The sequence below is a fragment of the Gallus gallus genome, chromosome 5 (assembly GCF_016699485.2).
Source record: "Gallus gallus isolate bGalGal1 chromosome 5, bGalGal1.mat.broiler.GRCg7b, whole genome shotgun sequence".
In the NCBI taxonomy this organism is placed as follows: Eukaryota; Metazoa; Chordata; class Aves; order Galliformes; family Phasianidae; genus Gallus; species Gallus gallus.
Window position 1 is genome coordinate 14,838,883 of NC_052536.1, and position 11,933 is coordinate 14,850,815.

At 38.2% G+C, this 11,933-nt stretch overlaps 1 protein-coding gene across 4 annotated transcripts in view; it reads left to right on the plus strand.

Annotated features, from left to right (window-relative positions):
- CHID1 (chitinase domain containing 1) overlaps positions 1 to 10,144 on the plus strand; it is a 103,850-nt gene extending 93,706 nt beyond the window's left edge. For 3 of the 4 annotated variants that reach the window (XM_046941633.1, XM_046941632.1, NM_001199634.2), the window contains 3 exons: positions 4,937 to 5,017; positions 7,959 to 8,001; positions 9,851 to 10,112. In XM_046941633.1, the coding sequence (XP_046797589.1) occupies positions 4,937 to 5,017; positions 7,959 to 8,001; positions 9,851 to 9,949 (223 nt within the window). In that variant the 3' untranslated portion in view covers positions 9,950 to 10,112. The other variant, XR_005860037.2, reaches the window with a different exon arrangement.
- Positions 10,145 to 11,933: the final 1,789 nt, after the last annotated feature.

Sequence of the window (11,933 nt, forward strand, 5' to 3'; positions counted from 1 at the left end):
GGCCAAAAAGAAAGCTTGAGACTCAGACGCAAACTACAGTATTTTCTGCTGCGGCTGTAAAATGGAATATTTGAATTCAAAATTATTTTTGACATATTCAGAACTATGACAGCCCATCATCGGTTTTGTATAATTTCTCCTGGCCAATTCCCTATCTTTCTAGTTCTCTCACTACCCGCAAAAAAAGCACCTTTTTAAAGAGTTGTTTCTCTCACTAGCAACGCTGGCTTTACTCGGATGTGAAGTCTTAAAATGTCTCCAGATTATGTTCTTCCTTGACATTTTCTCACACCAAAAGGAAAGCTATAAGTAAAGCCTGAACAGCTACAGTGTGAAAGTGTTGTGGTAGTTGAAAGACGACACTAACAAAAAGCCTTCATTGACTCATGGAATCATTTAAGGTTGGAAAGGACCTTTAAGATCATCTAGTCCAACTGTCCACCTACCACCAATATTGCCCACTAAACCATGTCCCCTAGTACTAGATTATACATATCTGTGTATACTTCCTCTAAAAAAATCTTGATTTGAAGAAAGTTATTTGTCCTTTCATGCAGTGCCCTGATGTACACAGAGCAGCAGGGAGTCTGCTCAATACTGTTTGAATTATACATACCAAGATTAGGAATGTTCTTAGGAGTACTACCATGAATACCATCTTGTAGTTGTTTCTCTAGATTTGTTTTACATCAGAAGTCCAAGCTCTTGAGCTGTAGAATACAACCTTTTTGCATATTTTCTCTGGTTTTTATTAAGAGGTAGAGCTGTCTGAGAAAGGAGAAGATGGGTCCTATTTAGTTCAGTCTGAAAGATCTGTTGCTGTGGATAGGAACCATTTGTGAGCACAGTTATGGAGATGCAGTTCCTGCTATATTCAGGGTTTAATAACCAAGTTAAGGCTATTGCACCTGAAGCAGACTGGTAAAAGAAAACATGTAGCGACAGTCTTCTCCTGTTTGTCTGTGCATACTGTAGTCAAAACAGGTTTGCATTTGAGCCTGATGTTGGTTTAGTTTTGTCTGTGTGTGCATAACTCACTTTATGTTTGAGTTTCTGGCTATTCCCATTCAACATACACACAGCATGCACAGACCCCTTCTACAAGCTGGATAGTAGGTTTTTATGCTTTCACTCAGGTTAGATACTGTGTCAGATAAGGCTGGTTTGCTGCAGCAGGAACAGATGAGAATCTTCAGAAACAGAAGTTTCTGATGATGCACATCATCAAAGGTCACGTAGTTTAACTGACTAGGAGAGCAAGAGACTGATTTTTCCTCTTAGTTAGAGACCTGTTGTTTCTAGTCAGTTTTGCTTACATGAGCTAGAAAAAAAGCATCAAAGTGCACCTGATGATTAAAAATCTTAACATCTGTAAATAAATCCTAGTTTAAAAATGATATCTGAAGATATAGTTTCCTAGAATGTCTGTTCTTGTCACAAAACATCCTTATATTCTTGGTAAAAAAGCATTATCCATGAAGAGAAATATTTTCTTCAGAAGAACAACAGATGACTATTTTTACTTTAACATATTTCAGTGCCATACCATCTTTCACATTTTGGTAGAAAATTGTCTTAGGAAAGGGACAGCAGACATACATTCTGAGATGCTTTCTTCTGGATCCTTTATTTGTCAGCTAAATGTGCAGCCACGTGTAGGCGTAACCATGTTCATGCTGCTCATCGATCCACCTCTCTGCCAGGGCTGACTTTGCAGATACTCCATCATATGTTCCTTTTGAGTTCTGTCCAGTGGGTTTATGAGCCAGCGGGGAGTGTTAGAGTTGCATAATGGTAACAGCTGGCGTATGTGGACTATGTGCACTTGGTTAAGTTAAACCAAGACCTGTTTAGCTGAGCCGCAGTGGTAGTTCTGTGTTCTAGAACAAGTGGTTGGGAGGTGGGTGCACAGCTAAGATGTCTTTTGCTACTATACCTGATAATCCCTGCGTATTTCTTTGTGTTGTATTGGAGCTTCATTAGAAGCTAGCTTCAGCAGCTCAGGTGCTTCACCCATGCTGATGTTGCTTCAGGCTAGGATCAGAGAAACTGAGCACAGCTTTCTTTGCAAATGGTCACAGCATCATGGGAAATATGTAGTGCAAGGCAGTGAAGCCAAGCTCTCAGTCTTTACCATACCCTAGCTGCTGAAGCTGGTTGGTAAAAGAAGATGTGTAATAAGTTAAGAGCTGATAGACAAGGAACAAAATAAATTAGTCTAAATTAGTGTGGACAAGAATATATAAAAGCAGATGAGAGCTGGGATAGAGGGAGTAGAAGGAGTCAGGGAGAAATTAGAAAGAGAAGAGAGGGAAAAAAAAGGCAATAAATATGAGCAGAAAGGCAAAGAGTGATGTAAGGTAGAGAGAAGAGAGAAGGCTGTTTGTGATGAGCTCTCTGCCCATCACTTTTCCTCCTTCAGAACCTGGAAATGAATCTGGAAATCTTGTATCCCGTGCTTGTCTGGCTCAGTGTGATGGAAAATTGTGATTGTTTTTTCTTAAATAACTACACGTTTGTTGAGTCAAGTACTGCCTCGGCTAAGAGGCAATCTGTGCTGGTGTAGCACTACCATACAATGCACAGATAGGGTAGAGAAGAATGGAATATGTGGGAGTTGTCTGCATGCAGTAGAATTCAAAGTGAACGGGAGCTCACTGTATTTAACACTGTACTTTGAATTTTTGTTGTCCTTAATACAGACAACGTTAATAACAACTTAATGCATTTCAAGTAGGACCCCCAAGATTAATGGAAAGCAGTGATGATTTTGTGCCTAATATTTCTTTTTTCCTGAACTCAAGCTTGGAGCTAGCATCATCACTTTACATGTGATTTAAAGATGAATTCATTCATTTTTGCTCTTACATACCATGTGATAAATGCCTAGAGGCAGGAGAAAGGGAAATAAATTTCCTGTGCATGGTCAGGACAGGTTCTCATTAAATAAGGTGCATGTCTGAACAGCTTTGAAATAATAATATAGTATATGTAGTAGGCCGTAATGACTGCTGCAAGTTACATGTCTGATTCTAAAACTTGCTCAAATGTATGTTGGACATTCCATAATCATGTTTTTTTTAGCAACAGAAATGAGAATTTCCCATCAAAGGATATGTGTTCAGGAAGCAAACTGTGTGCCAGGTTACCTTGGCTGGTAATTCTTGGCTGTAACATCTTGGTCCTACATTCTGTATTTCCCATCATTATTGAAGTCACCATTCTGGAATGGGTTAAAAAGCTATCTTTAAATGTTCAGTATACAAAACGAGATCTCTTTACATATTTGCCAACTTAAGATTTTGTACTTCTTAAAAAGGGTAGGGAAGGTACCAAGGTTTCATTAGGATTATTTGAAAAGGTTTGTTGTTGCTGGGCATGTGTGTGGTGAGGAATAGTGCAATAGCTGCTACCTTTCTGTTTGTTTGGTTTTGCTTATGTAGATGCTGAAGTAGCACATCTGGGTTGGCCTAAATATGAAATGAAAATACTTTCTAATCCTTCTAGCAGTAGGTGACAATTTACCAATATACGAATGAGCTAACCTCAACAAAAGAAAGAAAACACTCGCTGCAATGCTGAATGTTGTAATTTAGATCAGTAGGGAAGGAGAGAGTGAACCTTTTTCAAACAGAATTACAAATTCTCCCTCTCTCCCTCTCTTTCCTATACAGTGAAATGGAGTTTCAGCAATGACAAAATCAGGGTGATATCTGATGAAAATTATTCATAAAAACTTTTATTTAGGAGGTAGAAATTTCAAATCAGACTTGAAGTCATATTTCTCCCAGCAAATCTTGCCATGAGCAGAGATATTATTGAAGAAATGAGATGTATTATGAAAGATACATTTTCTATAATATCTACTAATAGAAAAATAATCTTTATTGCTACTTATGACCACTGTATTTGCTTGTGATTGATTCATATGAGTACTCCATGAGAAAGATGGAGTACTGCTGATGGGAGTTGAGATTTGAATTGCTGATGCAGTCCCCAAGGAAAAACAGAAAACCAATGGACCATGGCCAGATAAACCCCCTAATATGTAGTCCAGAAAGTCATCAGCAGAGTTAAAGTCAGCCTTCTTGCTGGCCAAAGATGCAGAAGAGATGGAAGAACATGTGATAGAGACTCCTCTCATGACTGTGATGCTGATGTGGTCTCTGTCGTTGGCAGCAGCTTGCCATCTTTTGGTGGACTTCCAAGAGGCAGCAGGCAGCATTGTTTCAGTTGTGCAGTCAGAGATGCAGACACAGGGAGACGCTCTCTCTACACTGAGACAATGCTGGGAACAAAGAGCACCAGCTTAGACCATCCTAACTATTCCACACTGGTTCCCTGCGCAGTTTTTGTGTACAAGTAATTTTCTGTCTTTGCTTTGTGTCACTTCGATACAAGGTAGACAATCTCCCATTCAAAATGTCCATTGCAAAAAAATAATGCCAAGAAAAGAGTGGTGTAGATAATTTTTCTAAAGGTTTCCTAGTAGTAGGTTTTCCTTTTAAATAAGCTTTACATTTTTTATTGCATTCTTAGAACATTAACCGAGTTCCTTTTATAGGAGGGCTTTTTTTCACATAATAGTGAGCTAAAATTAAGAAGTGCCTTAATTAGCCTCTAGGACTGACTTCTGTTCCTGTGCTTTGGCATATAAGAATTAGGCTATAGAAATATTGAAGCATAGTCTTCTGTGTCTTTGTAGATCTTCTTAACTAATGAATGTTAATTCCTTTGCTTAAATAAAAAAGCTTAAAAACATGAACATGACAAATTGGAAATGTGGCTGAGAAAAGCATTTGTAATCAAGAACATTTTGATACAATGTTTGACATGTAAGCACGGTAAAACTATGTTTTCAAGATTGTCTGCTATTTAATTCATAACTGCTTTTAAGAAAAGAAGTTAATTCCATATCTGTGTTTTTAATTTGTAGGTACATTGAAACCTTGAAGGAGCACAAACCAAAGATTGTCTGGGATGAACAAATTGCTGAACACTACTTTGAATACAAAAAGTGAGTTACAATTATTAACTAACTGTTCTACAAATATTCTTAGACATGGCCCAGTACACAGCGAATTACCAGTTAACTGTACTATGTAACTGAAATCAGTAAATGGAAATTCTGATGTTTGTGATCTGTGTGTCAACACCGAACTGTAGTATAAGAGTGCCTCAGGCAAGGGATTTTAACCAGGGAAGGATTAATGAAATAATACAAGCTAAAACAATCTTCAGAAGAGAAGTCTGATGAGTCATATCTTTAGAAGTTATCCATCAAAATTATCTGCTGAGTGCCATTTACACTGTGCATCTGAAATGAGTACTGTGAGCTGTTGGGTGATTACCAATGCTCAGCCAAATGTAATTCTCCAACAAGTCTGCGGAATATAAGAGCTTTTACAAGTCCTACTGACTAGATTGGTCAGCAACAGACCTGCACTATGTGAACTGGATTATAGAGAATATTATGGCTTATCAGGTGCGTAACGGAAGTTGTTTAAAAAGACTGGGAATGTTTTCCCAAGAGTGTGAAGAGAAAGATTAATAACTGTCTTCTTTTTTCGTCATTAAATGAGAAGAGAATTCATCATGCTAGTAAAAATTCATTCAAAACAAACAGCAAAATCTTATTAAGCTTCAGTAATAATTTGCTATATATTGTATACAAACATAAAAAATACGGTAAAATTCTACAAACAAAATCTTAGTGTCGCTCCAAAACTTTATCTTGTATACTATCCAATGCATTGACAACATGAAGAGAGCGCACCACTGAAAATGAGTGAAATGCACGTTGGGGTGCTTTAAGCAAAAAGCAGCAGTGTTAGTACATTTTTGTTAGTACATTTTTTAAAATACCTTTTGGATTGAAATATTTTTAAACTCAAGAAAGAAACAACAACAAAAGCCCTGTCCTATCTATATACTTATAATTAATTTTCTTGGATTCTTTCAACCTGCAACTTTATCCTACCTTGTAAACTCCTCAGCTACATGCATTTCTTATCAGAAAAAAAAATATATTTACCTGCTGGTCAGCAGCGTTTCAATTTATTTACTGTGTTTTTCTGAAAGGACTGAAATCTGTGTTCTTTCCTTTTTAATTCTTCAGTATCCTGCTGCACAGTTACTTTGTGTAAAACAGTTAAGAGATTTTTCATGTTACCTAAAGACAACTAAACCAGAGGCTTAGTTTTACTAATCTTTAATGCAAAATCCAGTTGGAGGCACAATGGCCACATGATGACAACTTGCTCTCCAGAGTAAATCTGAGGGCTCTGTTTGAATGGCATATATCTGGGATTCATTCTTGAAGCATTTCCTAAATGTCTTCTTCCAAACAGGACGTGGAAAAGAGAAGGCATGGCAGTAGCATTACCTCATTTGCCTTTGAAAGGCAGTTGTTTGTAGGCTTTCTGAAAGAGTTTTCGAAGCATAAAACAAACTGGATCAGAAAATCATCCTAAACTAGAGCTATGCTGTGGCTGGCAGGCAGTCGTGCATCTCAGCATGTCTGCAGTGGCCAGCTGACTACAGGGGAGGCTTATTTAAGGGAGGTCTTTCAGTGATCACCTTGCTTTGTGACAGTTCAGTTATTTTGGATAGGAAGAGCAGGAAAGCCTGGATATGTGGCAATAGTAAAACACCTCACCTGGAAATCTTGCGTGTCTGCAATTGCTAAGAAATCAAATAATAATCTTCAAGCGAAGTACTATAGTGGGCAGAGACTAACTACTACAGATAGTTGCAGAAATCTACTGTCTCTAAGTGCACTGTACAGATAGGTACACATTTGCTTAAGATGAGTGATTTTACCAGCCAGCATCCACTTGGCCCACCCAAGCAGTCTGCATTTCCTTCTAGCCTAACTGGAGAATTGATGCTTTGAGACAACCTCTAACTCATCCCTCTCATTATTTGGAGGTTTAAAATGCAGCCTTGGCATTTGTGTCCAGTGAAGCTCGTCCTGCCCGTACACTTTATACTAGTATTTAGTTTAACATAGAAGACAGTTATTTGGGAAAATTGTTCGCAGTTTGCATCTGACAACCAAGTGTCTTTATCTTCTTCTAGATAAACATTTAGTTTCATGCATTTCATGTGACATTTAGGCACATCTCTGTGTTAGTACTGAATGGTTTTACAGCGTTGCATCCAGTTGCAGCAAGATATCGGGGTGTACTTACTGGAATCCAATATCAACCCATTTCTGTTGTGAGATCTCCTTTTCACTTTGCATCTTCTTGGAAGTCTTGGAGTCTCTGTTTTAGCTGTCAGCCTTTTTACCTCTTTTAAATGTTGTCCTCCCAAAGGCCACTAGAATACAGTAAATAAATACCTTGCAATATACTCTGATAGATATTCCTGTAACTGATACCTGCACATTTATTTGACTTCTAGATATACAGCGCAGGGGTACCTTCCCCTAACTGCTTGTCTTTCCCCACCACTTTGGATTCACGTGCTCTGACATGTTTGTGTCTACAGCAGAGGAGGGCAGGAGTAGAAGCTTATGTCTGCGTTAGAAATGGAAGAGCAGTAGAGAACATTTTGGCCCTATGCTGTCCTCAGTAACTAGTGTAGCCAGTGTGCAGGTGTGGGCTGAGTGGAAGCTGATGGCAAAAGTGTCTAATTTGAGAAAGCGTCAGTCTTTCAGCATCCAGAATGAAATGGCCACTAGGTAGAAAATCTCAAACAAGGTACTAAATTGCAGGTGGTCTCTATCTTTGGTGTGGGTATATTAATTCCCAGGTACCGAACATACTAGCGTATCTTATTTTTAAAAGCAGTATCTGTTTCACAATAAAGTCAGCAGTTTTCTTAAGCACTGTCTTTGTTTCCTTCTTATTGGAAGGAATAGAACTGTTTTTTCAGCTAAAAGTTGTATGAGAGTCTACTAAAGCAATTGTGACAACTTGGTTTTTTTCCTTTTTTTTTTTCTTTTTTTTAAGAAATAAAGGAGGAAAACACGCCATCTTCTATCCAACACTGAAGGTAGGTGTGACTTTTGCTGGCCCAGGGTAGTAAAAGGAAAGAAGTATTTACTTGACTTGGATGATTAAGACACTTTATAAAATACTGAACTGGTTTTGGACTTTTGTGAAAGAATTCACCCTGTGTTAGTTGTTATGATAAAAGGCTTCAGCTTCCTGTGCAAGATTTTTTTTTTTTTTCTGGCTAAGGCATAATGGGGTTCAGGGGATCTTTGAAGCTGTGCTGTGTCTAGAGATAAGAGACACCAGGGCAAACCAGAGCTCTGAAAGGAGCTGTTTGAGCACACAATTCATGTGCTAACAGATGCTGGATTGTCAGAGAAGAGACTGACAAAATTTGCCCTCTGATCAACTTTGACCTTACTGAAGTCCTTTGGCTGGACATACAGTTTCTATCCACAGAGTAGTCTGCAGTGTACCAGAATACATGATAAATGGTTACTTGCCTTAATTCCTAGTGAGCTATTTTTAGATTTTCTCCAATTAAACTAAAGGCAGTATCTTAGGCCTCTGCTGACTTCTGTAGAAGAAGTACATCATGTTTAGAGAAAACAGAGACATTCAATATGGTTATCCTATTGTAAAATTTTCCAAAGCTCCATTTTTCTGAATGGGAATATTGTCTTATGCTCTGTTGGTACAACTATATTTCCCTTCATTAGTCTAATGCAGCTGGAAGTACTAGCACATATGGGATATGAATTGCTGTGTCTAACTATGTTCTTGCTAGTATCTGCCTTAAAATTTCACTGCAAATCTATCAGAGAAAAGACAGATTGTGCTGCATGTTATCACATTACATTCTCTCTGCTCTTGTGAAAGGATTTCACCCTTCTAGAGTCAGAGCTAGCCTGAGCAAGAACATTCAGTCCTGTAGGTTTCAAGACTTGTAATGAAATATTTAGAGACTGTATGCTGAAGTGAATCAAAGAGTTGTTCACATCATGGCAATCAAAATGGTCAATGGAACATTGCATTATGGTTTATTTCCCCACTCAAAAGTGTGTTTGTTCCCCTTTTTAATGTTGTAACCACTGGAAGGTTAAGCTGCTCAAAACTGACTTGTTTGTGGTTAGCTAAAGGCAGGCATGAAGCCCAGGCCTGGTAGATGTATTAATGACACCTTGACATTTTGTTCTGTTTCCTATGGAAGTGAGTTTTAAGGATATCCCTGTGGTGTGAGCTGTTCAAACAGTGCTGCACTTCAAAGTAAGAAAACCTGAAAGTAAAAGACTCAAAGAAAAATAATTGTTTTTATTGTCTGATCTGAGAGAAGTACGGGACACAAATTGTGGCGTTACTTCCCTTGTAAACCAGCATCTAAACCAAATCTACATCAGTGGCAGTAGCACCGATAAGGATACGTTTTAAAATTCATCTCCCAGAATCTCTTAAATATAGAATTCTGATAACGAAAATTATGACTCTGTCCTGGGAGAAGGCAATGGTATGTACAGGATCCTGATGGCCGTTCTCATCGTCTTCAGTGATAAAGTTTTATTTTACCCTTGGGAAATTTCTGGGAAGAGTTAGAATTTCTGCACGTTGGGAAATGATAGCTGAAATTAGAACAGTCCTTTGCATAGTTCATAAATCAGATTTATTTCTGTGGCATTTTGTCTATTTAGCTGGTTATCGTGCATTAGGTCATTGAATTAAGCGGTGTAATGAACTGTCTCTTACTGAATGAGCGCTTGCTAGCCAGAGCAAATTTGAAATACAGACTTTGGGCTTTTCAGAAGTTCAAGGATGGTTATTTTTAAAGTCTGTTAATGGCAGAGAGAGATGGCAGCATGGGGTGTCCGATGCCTCTGACTAAAAGCTAATTGCTTTATGTGTCTTTGTCTTAGTCCATCCAGTTGCGCTTAGAGCTTGCAAAAGAATTGGGCACTGGTATATCCATCTGGGAACTGGGACAAGGCCTGGATTATTTTTATGACCTGCTTTAAAGTAAGAGATGATGTGGGAAAGACTTTTGCTTCACTGAGACTCCACCTTCAATTAATTTGAGTACCCTGGAGAGGTGATTTTGAAAACATTTTTTGTAATTTATTTCATATCTGTACTAAACTTGCATTTTTCCCAATAAATAACTATTTGATTTGCCACATAGATGTGATTGTTGGTTTCTGATAAAGTTCAGACAAAAAAACTTGAAAGCTTCTGAATTCACAGCGCTCAGAAACAGACTGACCTGCATGACTGGGATGGCACTACAACTGAAAATATTTTCTATACCGTTTTTCTACAAGAGATGGACAAACGGATACCATCTGATCAGGGTTTAAGGTGGAGACCTCTCAAACAATTGCTGTTAATCATTTAAGTGAACAAATAAATTAATCAGATTATGTCTGGTAAATTTAACATCTGCTGGACTATCTGCAACCTGCTGTCTCTTATTAAGGTAAGCCAACATAACATGAAGAGGGTGGGTGGGAGGGGAGCAATTACATACCTTACCCTCGGGCTGGTAAAGGATTGAATACTGGCAAGCTATGCTGTTAGCTCTGTTTGTTTTCTTCATTTTACTACATTGCTTATGTAGTTCAAAATCACAGTAATTCTGGTTCATGACTTGTTTCTAAATCATTTTTGTAAGCAGGAGATGATGCTTTGTGATTTCTCTCTTCTACTTAGCCTGCTTAGTGCCTCACTTTACAGTACTTAGCACCGGTGCATGATGCATTAGTGATTAGTTTGTGGGAACTGTAGTGTTTAGCACAAAAGGCTACAGTGAAAATGAGAAGTATGCATGTTATGATGGGTTATGCTGATAACCCCAAGAGAACACCACAGCAGCACTGCTAACACCTTTATTTAAGTAGGTGCTGTGAATATGCTCACTATCTTTATGAATAAAGCTGCCATTATTTAACTGTACACGTTGGTGCTTTTGCCTCCATAAAACAGATTTTTTTATTAACTCTAAAGCTATTAACTAGCTTAAAAACAGCCCCGTCCCCCCCGATATTGTCCCTGCTTCTTAGTTTATGTTTGTTGTTTGTAGAAATACACAGGCTTCAAGGTAGTTTGTTGTAAGGAAGTAAGGGGAGGTGGTGGGAATTTGATGAGGGTGTTGCTGGTCCCCAGCAGAGATCCAGGCAATAGCTCTGTACTCCCACTGGCGTTCTCCTTGCCACTTACAGTTGTCACAAAGATAACTGCACTCCTTCTCTTTGCATCCACCCTTCCCAGTAATTAATCTCAGTGGGGGATTTATCTGCCCCTGCTAGTTTCAGCGGAATAAATCCCACTGTAATCCACCATTGATTAAAGAACTATTGATCTTCACCTCACTGATTTAGTTCTGGCATCTCTCGACTTCTCACATTGCAGTATCCAGCAGGGTTTACTAATCAGGCTTCTTTCTTCCATACCATTAGTACTGAGATAATTTGCTACGTGAATCCTCATGTTCAATTAACTTGAGCTTTCTGGTTTGTTCAAAAGCAATTTAAAAGTCACTTTTGGCAATGGTATCTGCACAAGAATTAAGTTCTATTATGCTGTTTTTCTACTTTCAGTGGCATTAGTGAAGCAGAATGTCTCAGAAAAAAATGATCAGTTACAAATGGAAGAGTTTGAGATCTGAAATGGCATGCATTGCAGGCTACTAGCTGGTAGGTAGTGGTTTTTAAAGTGAAAGGTTTGGGGAAGAAGAAAATATTTCATGTTAATAGATTGTTTCCTCTCTAGAAAGGATATATGTAATTTGTTATACTTTTTTCTTCATTTTTTTTTTCAATCTCATGATGATTCTCTCTCAAGTTCAACTGTTCTGTTTGTCTTTGAGTACAGCTATGCTAGGAATAACTGTCCTTAGCATCCTCAGACATGGAATGAATATATCTGTGTGTCAGAAAGATCAAACTAACCCTGCTATATAATGAAAAATAAATATCAGAGAAGTACATTGTGAGTTTGAGCAAT